Source organism: Elephantulus edwardii, unplaced genomic scaffold, assembly GCF_000299155.1.
Source record: "Elephantulus edwardii isolate Elephantulus edwardi_28Jun2011 unplaced genomic scaffold, EleEdw1.0 scaffold00058, whole genome shotgun sequence".
In the NCBI taxonomy this organism is placed as follows: Eukaryota; Metazoa; Chordata; class Mammalia; order Macroscelidea; family Macroscelididae; genus Elephantulus; species Elephantulus edwardii.
In genome coordinates, this window is record NW_006399808.1 from 10,354,302 (window position 1) to 10,372,382 (window position 18,081).

Genomic DNA, 18,081 nt, shown 5'->3' on the forward strand with positions numbered 1-18,081 from the left:
ACTTATAGCAATAAGCAAACACATCAAAAGACAGGAAAAACAGACTATTGACTCTCTAACCCAATATCTCCAGCAAATTGAAAAAGAACAGCAATAATTTTCACTTTTAATGACATTTTTGCCTGGCTTTGGTATATTTTCTTATTCAAATAATATATATTTCTTTTGTGAAATTTACCAATGGTTTGTCAATTTTATTAATCTCTTTGTATTGTTTTTCTGTTTTCTGGTTCATTTGTTTCTGCTCTAATCTTTATTACTGGAACAGCACATCAAAAGAGTATTGCCAGAAGTGCAGGCTGGGTTTAGAAAAGGCTGTGGTACTAGGAATATTATAGCTAATGTTTTGTGGATCTTGGCTGAAAGCAGGGAGTAACAGAAAATGTTTATCTGTATTTCATTGACTCTGCAAAGACATTTGACTGTGGATCACAACAAACTGTGGTTAACTCTGAGAAGAATGAAAATCCCAGAATACTTGATGATGCTTATGCAAAACCTATACTTGGAGGCAGTTGTCAGAACCGAGCAAGGGAACACTGTATGGTTCAAAATTGGGAAGGGTATACACCAGGAATGTGTCCTATCTCCATACCTCTTTAATCTATATGCAGAACAAATTATCCAGGAGGCTCAGCTCTATGAGGAGAATTGTGGCATCAGGATTGGTGCAAGATTCATCAACAATCTGTGTTATGCGGATGACACAACTCTGCTTACTGAAACTGAGGAGAACCTGAAGCATGTGCTGTAAAAGAACAAGGACAGCAGCCTTCAATATGGATTGAAGCTCAATATCAAGATAACAAAGATTCACACTACTGGTCCAATTGGCAGTGTCATGATAGATGGTGAAGAGATTGAGATTGTTAACAGCTTTAGTTTGCTTGGCTCCACAATCAACATTCTTAGTACCGGCAGCCAGGAAATTAAAAGGCGAATTGCATTGGGAAATCTGCTGTCAGAGACCTCTCCAAAGTATTGAAGAGAAATTATGTCAGTCTGAAGACTAAGGTGCACACGATCCAGGTGATTTGCAATTACTTGCTATGCATCAGAAATCTGGACAATGATTAGAGATGACTTCGGAGAATTTACACCTTTGAGCTGTGGTGTTGGAGGAGAGTATTGAATATACGGCTGCTAGGAGAACAAACAGGCTTGGTCTAGAGAGGGTGAAACCAGGATGCTCCTTGGAGGTAAGGATCCTGAAGCTTCATCTGACATACTTTAGACATGTTGCAAGGAGGGATGTCACACTTGGGAGGATACAGGGACAGTGCAAGAGATGAAGACCCTCAATGAGATGGATTGATTCAGTGACTGGGGTAATGGGGGTAGATGTGTCAGAGACGATGAGATTGGCACAGGATAGAGCAGAGTTGTCAGAGACGATGAGATTGGCACAGGATAGAGCAGAGTTTAGGGCTGTTGTACACAGTGTCATTATGAGTTGCAGGTAACTCAGTGGCACATAACAAAAACAACAACAAACTTTATTAAAGGAGCTCTAGCAGCCCTGGTGGCTTAAAGGTAAGGGGTTACTCTGCCAATATCAATGGTATATGGTTTGAATCCACCAGCTGCTACTTGAAAGAAAGACGGGCAGTCCTCTCCTATTTGACTTACTGACTCTGAAGATCCACTAGAAGGTCAACTATGAATCAGTTCTGACCCAGTGGCACATCACAACAACAATCTTTATTTTTGCTTTTTTTCTGGAGACTGTAGGCATTTTTGTTACTCTTTTTCTAATTATAGAAGTTATGTTAAGGTTTTAATTTTCCTTTTTTTCCATCTTTTTTTAGTGGGTGTGTTTAATGCTATAAATTTCCTCTGAGTACTGTTTTTGCTCTGTCCCATTCTCATGTTATGTTTTCATTGGTATTTGATTAAAAAATATTAAACAGAATAAGAAGGTGGGAAAAGTCAAACAAAAGGAAGAAAGGGGAGCTCAGAAAGAAAGGATGAAAACAGAAAGAAAAAAGAGAAGGCAGAGTTTCAATGCACATCTCAGGTTCCTTACAGCAAGACCCTCAGTCAGGGATAGAGCCTCTTCTTGCCATGGAGACAGCAAGGGCACAGTGCTTGGCCAGCGATACTGAAGCAAGGATGGGTGTTGGCGCTGGAACAGGGATGGAGGGTGGGGTTGGGGTTGGAACTGGAGTTGAGGAAGAGGGTATGGCTGAGGTAGAGGCTGGAATTGAGGCTGAGGATGGAACTGAGGCAGAGGATGACGCTAAAACCGGAGCTGAAGTTGATGCTGGAACTGGAGGTAAGGCTGATACTAGAACTGGAGTTGTGCCTGAAACTGAAACAGGTGCCGAGGTGGAGGCTGGAGCTGTGGTTGAAGCTGCAACTGTAACTGAAGCTACAGCTGGAGCTGAGGCTGGAGACTGTACTTGCTGCGTTCCTGTACTCTTGGCCAGCGATAGAACCTCTACCAGCCTAGGAGGTGCCCATGACTGAGTTTCTGCTGGACTCTGCCTCAGAAGTGCTTTTAGAAGTATGCTTGGCCATAAATAGTGTCTCTACCAGTTCAGCTGATTGGGTCAGGCAGAATATCTAGGCAGGGATTGGCACACAGCCAGTGATAGGAGATGAACAGTGCTTGTATGTAAAAATGTAGGTGTAGCAAAATTCACAGGGTGCCCTGTCAGAGGCAGCGTCTGCCAGCCCAGGAGATAAGTTAGGTGGGGCAGCAGTTCAGGCACAGACTTCACCTAGTAGGTCAAGTGCATGCATTCCACCTAGTAGGTGGGGCAACATACGTGTGAGTATGCATGTGTGTGTATGACAGATCTTCTCCAGGAATGAGCTAGCTGAGAAGAATAGACACACTGTCCCAAGAAGACAACCCTTGGCCTGGGTAATAAAAGTCCTAGAGGTTTCTGTTTTTGTTTTAATTTTATATTGGTTTGCTTACAAAGTTCGTATACATTGTGTTTCACACTATTCTTTTCCCCCTTCATACTATTCTTCATTCACATTGTGTTTAATATAATTATTCCCATTCATTAGGTTTCATAAAATTAATCACCATTGAACTATGCTCACCATTACCCTATCCTTACTGGATCTTTCTCATTTCCTTTACCCCTCCACCCTCCATCCACCAAATTGTGCAACCTTAAGATTTTTTCACCTGCCTATCCTTACTCCTCTGATCCCACACTCCTCAACCTGGATCCTCACAAACATTTTACTAGTTATCTCTCTATTTCTATAATAATGGTCTTGTGTGGTAATTGTCCTTATAAGACTCAGTTCACTCAGCATGATGTTCTCCAGGCTTTCCCAAGTTATGTATTAATTTTTTAAATCGTTGCTCCTGAGTGCTTCATAATATTTCATCATGTAAATGTACCACAATTTCTCAATCCATTCAATTGTGGTTGGACATCTGGTCTGTTTCTTGCAATGGTTAATAATGCTGCTATGAACATTGATGTACAAGTCTCTGTTTGCTTCTCAGTTCTAGCTTCCTTGGGGTATATTCCTAACAGTGGACTCACTGAGTTATAGGGGATTTCTATGTTCAGCTTTTTGAGGAAATACTGAGCTGCCTTCCAGACTGGTGATATCATTTTACAACTTCACCAACAATGCGTAAACGTTCCTATCTCACCACATCCTAGCATTTATTATTTGCCGTCCTGTTATACTTTGTCAGTGCTACTGGAGTGAGATGTTATCTCATTGTGGCTTTGATGTTCATCTCTCTTATTGCCAGTGAGTTGGAGCATTTCTTCATGTGTCTGTTGGCCATCTGAATATCTTCTTCTGTGAAAATTCTTTCCATACCTTTTACCTATTTTGTAATCATGTTGTCAGTCTTGTAGAGTCCCAGGAGTATTCTGTAAACTTTTGTTATGAGACCCTTGTCTGAGATGGTATTGCCAAGTGTTTGCTCCCAGTCAGTAGATTTTCTTTTCATCCTGTTGGAGAAAATTTGATGTATACAGAGATTTAATCTTTAGAAGGTTCCATCCACCAATTTTGTCCTTTTCAGATAGTACATTTCTGGTTATATTTGGCAGTCTCCTTATTCTATAGACTAGGCCTTCTAAGCTTGACCCCATTTTGTCTCTTATGAGCTTTATGGTTTTGGGCTTTATTCCCAAGTCTCTGATCCACCTTGAGTTGATTTTTGTGTATGGTGAGCCAATAGAATCCGAAAGCACATTAAAAAAAAATAATTCCCCATCACCAAGTGGGATTCATTACAGGTATGCAAGGATGGTTCAACATAAGAAAAACAATCAACGTAATTCACTATATTAGCAAAGTAAGTAACAAAAACCATATGATCCCGGCAATTGACGCAAAAAATGCATTTGACAAAACCCAACACCTTTTCCTGATAAAGACATTCAGCAAAATTGAAATAGAAAGGAATTGCCTCAATATAGTGAAAAGTATATATGCAAAACCAAGAGCTGGCATCATTGTCAATTGAGAAAGACTAAAAGCATTTTCCTTGTAAACAAGGACCAAACAAGGATGCCTACTGTCACCACTTCTAGACAAGGATGTCCACTGTCACCACTTCTATTAAACATTGTATTGGAAGTGCTTGCTAGGACAAAATGACAAGAGAAGGAAATAAAAGGCATCCAGATTGGCAAAGAGATGGTTAAACTATAGCTATATGCAGAGGATATGGTAATGTATAAAGAAAACCCTAAAGACTCAACAAAAAATCTCTTAGCGTTAGTAGGCCAATTTAGTAGGGTGGCAGAATATAAGATCAATATCCAAAAATTAGTTTCAGTGGGATTCCTCTACATTAACAAAGAGAACTCAGAGAAGGAAACCAAGAAAGCAGTACCATTTACAATGTTGTTGTTGTTGTTGTTATGTGCCATCAAGTCGCTTGCGACTTATAGCGACCCTATGTACAACAGCCCTAAACCCTGCTCTATCCTGTGCCAATCGCACTGCCTCTGACACACCCATCCCGATTACCCCAGTCACTGAATTAATCCACCTCATAGAAGATCTTCCCTCCCAAGCATGATGTCCCTCTCCAAGGACCTGTCCCTCCTTACTACATGTCCAAAGTATGTTAGACGAAATCCCAGAATCCTTGCCTCCAAGGAGCAGCCTGGTTTAACCCTCTCCAGGCTGAGTCTGATTGTTTTCTTGGCAGTCCATGGTACATTCAATACTCTTCTCCAGCACCACAGCTCAAAGGCATCAATTCTCCTTCTATCCTCTTTGGTCATTGTCCAACTCTCTGATGCATAACAAGTGATTGCAAAGACCACAGCCTGTATCAGACACACCTTAGTCTCCAGAGTGACACCATTGCTCTTCAGTACCCTGGAGAGGTACCCTAACAGCAGACTTTCCCATTGCAATAAGTTTTTTGATTTCCTGGCTATTGGTACCAAGAGCGTTGACTGTGGAGCCAAGCAGACTAAAGTTGTTAACGATCTCAATCTCTTCACCATCCATCCTGATGCTGCCAATTGGTCCAGTGGTGAGAATCTTTGTCTTCTTGACACTGAGCCACAATCCATACTGAAGGCTACAGTCCTTGACCCTCTGCAGCAAACACTTCAGGTCCTCTTCAGTTTTGGCAAGCATGGTTGTGTCATTTGCATAAAGCATATTGTTGATGAGTCTTCCTCCAATCCTGATGCCACACTTCTCCTCATAGAGCCCAGCCTTCTGGATAATCTGTTCTGCATATAGATTGAAAAGGTATGGAGATAGGACACACCCCTGGAATACACTTTTCCCAATTTTGAACCATGCAGTGTTCCCTTGCTCAGTTCTGACAACTGCCTCCTGGCCCAAGTATAGGTTTCACATAAGCATGATCAAATGTTCTGGGATTCCAATTCTTCTCAGAGTTAACCACAGAGTTTGTTTCTCAGTTTGTTGTGGTTTACACAGTGAAACTCCTTTGCATAGTCAACGAAACACAGGTAGACATTTCTCAGGTACCCCTCGCTTTCAGCCAAGATCCATCTAACATTAGCTACAATATCCCTAGTACCACGACCCTTTCTAAGCCCAGCCTGCACTTATGGCAGTTCTCTGTTGATTCCAGTCATTTTTGAATAATCATCAGCAGAATCTTGCTTGCATGTGATAGTAATAATATTGTTTGATAATTTCCACACTCTGTTGGATCACCTTTCTTTGGAATGGGAACAAATATAGATATCTTCCAATCAGTTGGCCAGGTGGTTGTCCTCCAGATTTCTTGACACAACTTGATGAGCACATGTAGGGCAGCATTGTTTGTTGAAATATATCAATTTGTATACTGTCAGTTCCTAGGGCCTTGTTTTTTTGCCAATTCTTTCAGAGCAGCTTGAACTTCTTCTTCATCACCACAGGATCTTGCTCATATGTTGTTTCATGAAGTTCTTCAGTGTTTGCCTATTCCTTTTGGTACAATAACTGTGCATACTCTTTTCATCTTCTTTTAATACTTCCTGGATCATTCAATATTCTACTCAAAGCATCTTTAAGTATTGAAACGCAAGGTTTGAATTTGTTCTCAGTTCCTTAAGCTTCAGAAATGCTGAGTAAGTTCGGCCCCTTTGAATTTCTGACTTCATCTCTTTGCACATTTCATTATAATACTTTACTTTGTCTTCCTGTGATAGGAAGACTCAATATAGTGAAAATGACAGTCCTTCCAAAAGCAATCCACTTGTTCAATGCAATCCCAATACAGATATCAAATGCATTTTTCAAGGAGATTTAAAGGGAAATTATCAAATTTATTTGGAGAGACAAGAGACACTGAATAAGCAAAACACTTCTGAGAAAAATGAAGTGGTAGGCATAGCAGTTCCTTATCTCAAAACCTAGCCCCCACCCCAACAACCCTGAAAACCCTACTACACAGCAGAAATAACTAAAACAGTATGCACTGGTACAGTAACAGGCACAAAGACAAATGGAACAGAATTGAGAACCCAGAAATATACCCATCTATGAATGGTCAACTGATATTCAACAAGGAAATAAAACCTATCAAATGGGGAAATGACAACCTTTTCAGCAAATAGTGCTGGTAAAACTGTACTGTTACCTGCAAAGCTGAAATCATTGTGGTTTTGATTTATGGCTCTCTTATTGCCAGTGATTTTGAGCACTTCTTCACGTGTCTATTGCACAAACAAATGTTTTCCTCTGTTAAAAAAAGGTCTTTTCATGTATTTTGCTCATTTTGTAATTCGGATATCAGTCTTTTTTCTTGCGGAGGTCCCGTAGAAATTCTGTAAACTTTTGTTATGAGACCCTTGTCTGAGATGGTATTGCCAAATGTTTTTTTCCCAGTCAGCAGGTTTTCTTTTCACTCTGTTGGAAAATGGTTTTGGTGTGCATAGGAATTTAATCTTTAAAAGATCTTATTCATCAGTTTGATCCTCTCCTGCTTGTGTATTTCTGGCTATATTTGTCAGCTTCTTTATACCATGGCTAGGCCTTCAAAGCTTGGCCCCCATTTGTCTCTTATGATCAATCTTTATGGTTTTGGGCTTTGCCCCTAGGTCTCTGATTCACCTTGAGTTGATTTTTGCTTATGGTGGGAAATGTGGATCCTGCTTTAGCTTTCTGCAGGTAGTAGTCCAGTTATGCCAGTACTATTTTTTGAAGAGATTATTGTTTCCCCTTTGATAGGCTTTGATTCCTTGTCGAATATCAGTCGACCATAGATAGATGAGTTAATTTTTGGGTTCTTGATTCTGTTCAGTTGGTTTGTGTAACTGTCATTGTATCAGTACCATGCTGTTTTGATTATTACTGCTATGTAATAAGTTTTGAGATCAGAGAATGCTAAGCCTCCCACTCCAATCTTATTTTTCAGAAATGCTTTGCTTATTTGAAGTCTCTTTATTCTCCAAATATACTTGTCAATTACCTTTACTATATCTTTGAAAAATGAATTTGGTATATGTAGTGGGTTTGCATTAAACATGTACATTACTTTTTATAGGACTGTAATTTTCACTATATTGAGTCTTCCTATCCATAAACAGGGCACATTTTTTCATTTATTTAGGCCTTTTATTGTTTCTCACAGAAATGTTTCATAGGTTTGCTTGTGGGTTGGGTTTTTTGTTTGTTTGTTTTAAATAAAGGTCTGTTGTCTCTAGTTTGGTTTATTCCTAAGCATCTTACTTTGTGGTTGGCTATTGTAAATGGTGCTGCTTTCTTATTTTCCTTCTCTGTGTTTTCTTTGTTACTATAGATTTTGGATATTGATCTTGTATCCTGCCCCTCTACTAAATTGATCCACTACCTCTTACAGTATTTTTATTGCGTCCTTGGGGTTTTCTGTATACACTATCATATCATCAGCATAGAGTGACAATTTAACCATCTCTTTGTTGATCTGTATGCCTTTATTTCCTTCTCTAGCTGTATTGCCCTAGCAAGTACTTACAATACAATATTGAACAGGACTGCTTACAGTGGACATCCTTTTCTGGTCCCTGTTTGCAAGGAGAATGTTTTTAGTCTTTCTCCATTGAGAATGATATTGGTTGTTGGTTTTGCCTATATATTTTTCACAATGTTGAGGAAAATCCCTTCTATTTCTATTTTGCTGAAAGTTTTAGTCAGGAAGGGAAGTTAGATTTTGTCAAATGCCTTTTCTGCATCAATTTCTAGGATCATGCGATTCTTATTATTTACTTTGTTAATATAATGACTTACATTCTTTGTTTATCTTATGTTGAACCATCCTTGCATATGTGTTATGAACCCCACTTTGGCTAAGATTTTGGTAAGGATTTTTGCATCCATATTCATGATATCTTTGCCAAGTTTTAGTATTAGGGTTATGCTTGCTTCATAGAATGACACTGGGAATGTTCCTTCTTTTTCTACTTTTTTGGAATAATTTAAGTAGAATTTGTGATAGATCTTTTCTGAGTGTTTAGTAGAATTCATCTGTGAAGCCATCTGGTCTAGAACTTTTTTTGCCAGGGAGTCTTTTTATGACCTGTTCAATTTCTTCTTTTGTGTTTGGTCTGTTCAAGTGTTGCATGTCTGTCCATGTCAATCTGGGTGGGGCATGAATTTTAAGGAATTTGTCCATTTCATCTAGATTGTCAAATTTGTCAGAGTATAGCTTTTTATAATATTTTAATTTTATAGATTTAATTTCATTTGGTTCTGTTGTGATATCACCTCTTTTCTCAAGTTATTTCTGTCTTCTCTTTTTTCTCTCTTTTGTTAAGTTTGCTAGTGGTTTGTAAATGTTATTTATCCTTTCAAAACACTATCTCCTGGTCTTGTTGATGGTTTCAATTGTTTTTCTGTTTTTTATATCTTTTATTTCAACTCTTGTCCTTATAATTTCCTTTCTTCTAGAGGCTTGTATTTCATGAAGTTACTGAGTTAGATCATTAATTTTGCTTCTTTTTTTTCTTTTTCCATGTGTGTGCCTATTTCTATGAACTGTCCTCTGAGGACAGCCTTAGCTGCACTCCAGAGGTTTCGATATGTTGTATTTTCATTTGTTTCAAGGAACTTTTTAAATTTCATTTTTTATTTCTTCTATAACCCAATCAAATCATGGTGCTATTTAACTTCCACATAGCTGGTTTTGTAAGCTTTAGCCTTGTGTGGCTAAGTTCTAGTTTTATGGCATTGTGGACTGAGAATATATTTTGTATTATTTCAATGATTTTGAATTTGTTGAGGCTTGTTTTGTGTCCTATTATATGATCAATTCTGGAGAATGTATACCATGTGTATTTCAGAAGAAAGTAAGTTGGGTTTTTGTTGATAATATCCACAAAGTTGAGTTGGCTGATTGTACAGTTTAAATTTTCTACATCTTTCTTACTTTGAGTTGACCTATCCTTTGGTGAGAGTGATGTGATAATGTCTCTTGCTACTTTTGTGATGCTTTCTGTTTCTTTTATATTTGAAATACAACTTTACTCTGGTTCTAAATGAAAAGGATTGGAATGACAGTAACAAAGATTTTTTTTCCATGTGATTTGACTGTAGCAGTCTTATATTTGAAACTCAAGAAGAAAACTACCTTCCAAAACAGCTAAATATGCAGGTCCAAAAAAAAGAAAGGGGTTTTTTTTTTCAACTGCCACAACTCACTCCGAAGCCCATTCGTCTCTCCTTCAGCATCCCAAAGATTAGCATATGTTCTGCCTAGATAGATAATAAAGAGGCAAACACGCGGCACCACTGAAATTACAGGACAGTTGACTATAAAACTAGACTTCTGAGGCTGGGCTCCAGCTTCATTCTCTCAGAGATTGCCATCCTTGTCCAGGAGAACTGTGCAACCTCTAAATCATACTCATATTGTGCTGCTAAAGCTGGGTCCATGACAACTTCCAGTGGGGTAAGAGCAGGCATGGCAACGAACTCCAAGGTAGAGTCTCCAATTAGTTTTCTAGTAAGCCACATGAAAGTCTTTTCAAAATTGTAGTTACTTTTGGCAGAAATATCAAAGTACTGAAGATTCTTCTTTTGGTGGAAAACAATGGATTTTTTCTTTTTTTAAAAAAAATATTTTATTATTTTGTGTGTGTGTGTACCGTCAATCAGACCTGACTGGTACAGGAGGAGATTGTTCCTCCTTCCTCAGCAGAACATCTGGTGGTTTTGAACAGTGCACCTCTGAGATTGCAGTGCAGCTTCTTGCCACTAGGCCACCAGAGCTCCCCCGAAAACAATGGATTTTTTCTTAACTTTCCTGTCCTTAATGTCCACTTTGTTGCCACACAACACAATGGGGATGTTTTCACATACTTGAACCAGATCTCTATGCCAATTATGCACATTCTTGTACGTAATGCTTTTTTTAATTTTAATTTTGTTTTATTAATTTTAGTAAACATTTACAGAGATTTTGGATTTCCATTCATTTATTGTTACATTTTTCTCCCTGCCCATCACTCCCCCCACCCCAGTTGGCCCTTCTCTTTGAAAAGTAAAAGGAAAAATTCCTTCATTGGTATATAACCACCCCCCACCCCCAGTACACTCCACTATGCAGCCTTCATTCTGGACTCTTGTCATAACCATAATACCCAATCATATATTGTTTTTAAACTGTTCTGTCCCTCATCTGTTTCAATGCACTATATGTTACATCAAATATTATAATGGCACGCTGGGCTTGGATATAAGCCATCCCTCAGTCCCCCAAATTTTTCCTGGTCAGCTGTATCACATACATTGAATTTAATTGGTCTTTTGTTGGTATGGAACACTAGGGATGGACCCCTACACCCAAAGTGGCTACATACTTTTTGAATTCACCAGTCAGATGACGTTTCGTGAATGACGTTTTTCTAGTACCACCATCACCCACCAACACGAGTTTGAACTGGACTTGGGGTTCTCCTTGGGCGGCCATAGTGATGGTTCTTCCAGAAGTGTCTCTGGGCCTCGTCTGATTGAGGGATGGAAAGATGGTGGAAGCGCCGGTGCTGTTTCTTTCTTCAATTCTGTGGGTGTAGATAAGTTAACAGGGTTTCTTGTCAGAGGCAATTTCTGCCAACCCAGGAGATAAGTTAGGTGGAGCACCAGTTCAGGAATGAACTGCACCTAATAGGTCAGTTTTATTTATTTTTTTTTAAATTTTATTCTTTTCTGTGTGTATATGGTCAAATAGGATCTGACTGGTACAGGAGGAGATTGTCCCTCCTTCTCCAGCAGAGCATCTGGTGGATTCGAACAACAAGTCTCTGGGATACCTAATAGGTCAAGTTCATGCATTTCACCTAGTAGGAGTGTGTGTGTGCACGTGTGTGTGTGTGTGCACGCGTGTGTGTGTGTGTGTGTGTGTGTGTGTGTGTGAGAGAGAGAGAGAGAGAGAGAGAGATCTCTACCAGGAACAGACTGGTTGAGAAGAATGGACATATCCTTGCAGGAAGACATAACTCTTGGCCTGGGTAATAAAAGCCCCAGAGGTTTTTTCAATTATTCTTTTCAGTGACAAAACAGAGAAAATCTGTTGGACCCAGAGGTGATATAATACATTCCCCGAAGGTAGAACACTTGGATGTCAAATCTGAATCACATTCTCAATTTGTTTTTCTTTTTTACCTGTGTTTGTAGTATTTAACTTTATTCAGAAAGTTCTAATTTTTAAAAATAGTGGTATCTTGTCTGAATTTGGTGTTCTGCTTAGAAAAGTATCCACACATCAAGAGAAACAATATTCTGCTATTTTTCTGGGCAAGTAGCCATAGTCAGTAGTCCTTGGGTTATGACTTAAAGTTTCTATTGACTATTTTACTTATTTAAAAATATTTTTATAGTGATTTGAAGAAGATAAACAGAACAAATCAACTTTGCATTCAACAACACATATAAGTAATATTTCTCAACAATTCTCACATTGTAATCGCACTGGTTTTAGCACTCTTCATTTCAGTGATTCCTGTTTTCATTGTTGTTATGTGCTGTTGAGTCAACTGCAGCTCGTAGTGACCCTATGTACAATAACTCTGAACCCTGCCTTATTCTGAGTCAATCGCACTGTGTCTTACACACCTAACCCCCATTACCACACTCACTGAGTCACTCCACCTCATCCTGGGTCTTCCTCTCCTACACTGTCCCGCCACTCTTCCAAGTATGATGTCCTTCTCCAAGGACTGGTCCTGTCTGGCAATATGTCCAAAGTATATGAGATGGAGTTTTAAAATTCTTGCCTTCAAGGAGCTTTATTCCTGGAAAAAATGCTGACCTTTTTTTCTTACTTGGTTGGTTTTCAGAGACAGTAAAGCACACAGGAAGAGACTGTCTTCTCCGACAGAGCAGCTGGTAGATTTAAACCATGTGCTTTTGGAATCACAGCACACTGCTTACCACCGCAAATTTCTTTCAGAATGACTTGAAGGAAGTTAGAAAGACAAAGCATTCATAGTAAAAAAATATTTCCGTTGACAAGAAATTATCAGCAAAAAAGCAAAGAAAGTAACTCTCTGCAGGATTTGTAAGTCACAGAACTAGTGGGAACAATTTGAAAAGCTATGAATTTCTTGGTCCCTCCTACATTGCTTGGGAAGTTTTTGCAAAATACTTTCAAAATACTTGCAAGGAGAGGCTAGTTCTTGGAGAAAGACATCATGTTTTGTAAAGAAGGTTAGCAAAAAAGGGAGGAAGACCTTCAATGAGATGTACTGATACAACAACAGTATTAGAATTCTGATTCCTTCTCTGTTTTGTCACACAACGTTCTCATTGTGTTCATGGTTCATTAACTGTGTTGCCACATAGTGTTCTCATTTTGTTCATGGTATGTGGTTTTATAATAGATAGGGAAATCAGAAATGCTGACTTTTAGTTTTGTTTTCGCCATGGAGATGGTCTTCAGGGTCACACATTTAAGCAATGTCAGAATTGCTAGTAAATACTTGTTCATAAAATGCTTTGTGGCTAGTAAGGAAACACCATATTGGTCTGTTGTTGTACTGTTGAGTCAGAACTGACCCACAGCTGACCCTCCAGTGGATTTTCAGAGGCACTTAATCAAATGGGAGGAGACTGCCCATCCTTCTCCTGAGGAGCAACTGATGGATTTGAACCGTGTGCCTTTGAGATTGCAACACAGCTTCTTATCACTAGGCCCCACACTGGTCAAAAGGTGTATTATTCTTTTGTGATAACATCATCATTGTCACCATCCCCTAATTTAGAAGTGCCTATCTGGAGAGGAAATTTTGAAGAAAAAGAATCCGATATGTGTTTTGTTTATTTTTGTTTTGTGAATATATCCAAAGCATTTGTTTCTAAACCCCTATTCCTGCTTCTCTTCTTTCTCTAGGAAAACCACCGATGCCCAGGCCTGATTACAAGCCACAGGAGCCCAATGGCTGCGGCTCCTATTTCCTGGGTCTCAAGGTACCAGAAAGTGTATGTACCACTAACACTGCCTTGATTGGTTTTATTGAGACTAATCCAGCATTATCACTAATGGAAACAATCATTCAACAGAATCAAGTTGAGCAATGTAATTAGGTATTTTAAATTGGATGTGGTAGGAAAGGGAAATCATTTGCAAGGAATGTACCTGCCTTCATTTTGTCAGAAGCGAAACCTCTTTGTTTAGTGGGCTGAGAGAGTCTCTGAACGGTGCAATGTGCTCGGTTATTAATGGAAAGGTCAGAGGTTTGAATTTCCTAGAATCCATTCACCTTTTCGAGTCAGAAGAAGGATTTACAATCTACTTTGAAGAAGTCATTCACTAAGAACCAGCTGGAGTAAGTGCCATTTGCCACGTGTGAGTTTCCCATGAGTCATACTCGACAACAAGTCACTGTAATAGGATAGACAGGAGCCTGGATGGCAGAACACATTATGTTTTGAGCTGTTAATCAAGGTTGGCAGTTCAAACCCACCAGCTGCTTAATGTAAGAAAGATAGAACTTTTCTGTAAACATTTCTAGCCTTGAAAACCCAGTGGAGGGTCAGCATGAGTTGATCACACTGATTTGACTCGAGGACAGTGCACTCTGGTTTGGTTTTAGTGACCAGCTCTTGAACTCCCCTCTGCAAACCTCTGCCATCTCTATCAGCCCGACAAGCTGGACTTAAATGAACGAGCCTTTCCTGCAGTGTGCTAAGCTGGGGAGTGCTGACGCATGCAAGCTGATTTTCATATTGTCAGGAACTTTTACACTCCATTTTTTCACATATTGGTAGCTTCAAATCTTCACATTTGGAGAATTCTCATTACTCATTGCCGTCAAATCAGAACCAACTTATAGCTGACTCTTCACTGAGTTTCTGAGGTTATACATCTCACACAAGGAGACTGTCAGTCTTTCCTCAGTGGAGCTGCTATGGATTTAAACCCCTTAGAGGCACGGTCTTTGGGTAAAGAGTACACTTCCCGATGGTTCATGCATCATGGAATTATGCAGACATGGCAAATCGGCTCAGAACCAACCTATTTGCTAAACATTTGCCGACACATCACTGACTTTTCTCAAACTGGAGGCCTCCCCTACAAATCAACACACTTCTATAAATTATCTTGGAAGCAGTGTTTTTACCTCTTTCACTTCAGAAAATTGGTTTCATGTAAATAAATATATAGAAAGATTTGATATCCAAACTATGTTCTGAAATGATTTCTTACTCTTGCTAGATTTTATTTTTTATTCTGATTCAATCAGTTTTGCTTTGTAATAATTCTCTAAGAAACAGAAACTTAAGTCTCCTAACTAAAATGCTGCTTACCAACGTGGCTGCTTTGTGAAAAATGGAAAAATTCTCTTTCCTCAAGAGAGTTTTCTATTATTTGTCAAAAACTATCTCACTAAATCGGTTTTGTCAGAACAAGTGGTTTGACTGCCTCTGGTTAGAGAATTTTCCCAGGACTAATTAAGTCCGTGGTGTCTGATGAGAGGGTGGCCCCTTGTCTACGGCGTCCTTGAGCTCAACACAAGCTGCACAGCTGTACGTGTGGCCTTATCCACAATCCTCAACCTGCGTGCAGACACAGAGGAAAAAACATTCTCTCAAAAATATGTTATTGATATTGTTGTTAGGTATCATCAAGTTGAGTACAACTCAGAGCGACCCTGTTCACATATCTGAACCTCGCCCCATCCTGCACCATTTCTGCTCTTTCTGATATGCTCACACCCTTTTGGTACAATTACTGTGTCAAACCAACTTGTTGAGAGTCTTCCTCTGACTCTCTACCTTTCCCAGGTAATTTTTCTGATGTAATTTTCCAAGGGCTGGTCCCTACCTCATGCCCAAAGTATGTGAGATGCACTTCCTCCAGGACAGTCTATGATCTGAATATCCAGAGGATATTCAATCCTCTTCTCCAACATCATGATTCAAAGACATCAATTCCTTTTCTGTCATTGTCACTGACTGTCCAACTTTCAGCTGCATAGGGAGTAATTGAAAATATGATGGCTTAGATCTGGTGCTTTGATTTCTTAGTCTTTACACGGACACCGTTGCTCTTTAGCACGTTGGATAGGTCCTAGACAGCAGATTTTTCCATTGCTACAAGTCTTTTGATTTTTAATGAGTATTATCACAAGTGTTGATAGTAGAAATTTTTATTCCAAAAATACAAATTAAAGAAGGAGCAGATTTTCAGTGAATGTAATTTACTTGATATCCATCCAATAGCTATGGGATTGGTACACATTTTATTTTGGGATTAATGCACTTTTGTTTGCTGACTTGAATATTTGGAACCCATTTTGAGAATTCTCTAACTTCATTGAAGTGTTGCCACAATAGTCATCTAATTCCCGAGCGTGTTTGTTATATTTGTACTTTGAGGAATAAACTGCAGGCAGAGTACTTGATTTCAGATATCGAACTATAGGAATTCACTCAGAGCTGCAGAGCCCAAGCCTTTGGTTAAGCTAGTGAGTTGGATTATCTCTTAATGTAAAGCTGTTTGTTTGCTTCAAAAACCATTCTGAAGTGCTTAAAGTTTATATTCTGTTTTAAGTGAAGTTGGAATAAAAGTTCAAATGAAGGCATACTTAAGAATGCCCAGCTGGAAATGATCTACAATAATAGTTCATTAATCAACCCTGCCCACACTGAGAAACCAGATTTTCAGTTTCCATCCAAGTTCAGATCTATATTATCAGAAAAACTGTTAAAGATTTTAAGACTACACCTGCTCCAAATTTTCTCTGTACTATGAAGTAGTTTTTTTTTCTTTTATGTCACTGTTTTCTAAAATTGAGATTTGACTGGATGTTTGCAAAGCAAATTGGTTTTCCATTCCAACATTCATACATATTTTGTTTTATGACATTTGTTATGATCCCTACAATGTAACCACACTCTTCCTACCTCCTTGCTGGATTTCACCTTTCTGTAAATCTTTCTCCCCTACCTCTCCTGACTTCTGGGCCTTGTCATTGGGCAAATGCTTCCTTATGGACTTTATAGGGTAGACTATCCTAAGGACTTAGTGCCTCCCTGGTGTGTCACTGGTCACCTTACAAGCCTGTCTGTTGTTTGACTAAAAGTTGAGCCACAGGGTGAACTATTTTCCAGGTTCAAGGGGTGATTAAGGGCCATCATCTCAGAGGCTCCTTCCATCTTCATTAGACTAATAAGCTTGACCATTTTTATGCTTTTTAGTTTTGTTCAACATTTCTTACCCACTGGACAGGACCATTGTCTCTTTCAGAGGGGTCAACAGTGGAGCTGGACACCATCTAGTTCTTCTGGTCTCAAGAGTCATGGAATTTCAAGTTTTTGTGTCTCATTTGTTCAGAAAACTCTGTATGTCATTGCTTCGCTTCTCTTTATTCTGGGCAGAGAAAACCCAGTAATTGTGAGCTTAAGACCCTAGTCACTACTCACTAAAGTAGGATGTAGTGAATCTACTTCTTTAACCATTGGTTTTAATACATTCTTTTCTTTCTCAAGGGTCTTCCTTCCACCTTATTTTACCCAAACATAATAAAATATTTTTATTGTTATGCATATAATTACTCATGTAGATAGTGTTTCATTCATGTACATTGTGGGCTGCAATTGTGTATGTGTTTGACACTTTCCTACATTGGCATTATGTTTCATACAATATTCCCAAACATGGTGTTTTATAAAATTAACTACCATTGAATTATATCATCCATTACCCTGTCTTTTCAGGTACCCACTAGATCTTTTCCATTTCCTTTATCCCCTCACTCCACCCACCAAATTTTGTGTCCCTGTGACTTCCCTCTCTACTTGTTCTACCCCTTAAATATTTGACTAATTATCCTTCTATTTTAACAATTATGATCTTATCAAGTATTTGTTCCTATTTCAAGGGTCTTTATCAAATCTTACTACTTACTTTTCCTTGATTTTCTATCTAATTTAAAAAGATATTTCTCTGCAAAGACTCTTCTAAGACTCAATAAACAACAGGCATGTATACTATCTGTTCAGTCAATGTCTGGCCACACAGATGTCCATGATTCTAACCCCTAAGTTAAATACTTAAGGTGTTGTTGTTGTTGTTGTTATGTGCCGTTGAGTCGCCTGCGACTCATAGCAACCCTATGTACAACAGCCCTAAACTCCGCTCTGTCCTGTGCCAATCGCACTGTCTCTGACACTCCCATCCCAACC

General features: G+C 38.9%; 1 protein-coding gene across 1 annotated transcript in view; it reads left to right on the plus strand.

Annotated features, from left to right (window-relative positions):
• Nucleotides 1–18,081, plus strand: part of PLA2G12B (phospholipase A2, group XIIB) — a 58,900-nt gene that overhangs the window by 24,625 nt on the left and 16,194 nt on the right. Inside the window, exon 2 of the mRNA XM_006887569.1 lies at nucleotides 13,784–13,969. Coding sequence (XP_006887631.1) covers nucleotides 13,784–13,969 — 186 coding nt within the window. The remainder of the gene's footprint in view (nucleotides 1–13,783; nucleotides 13,970–18,081) is intronic.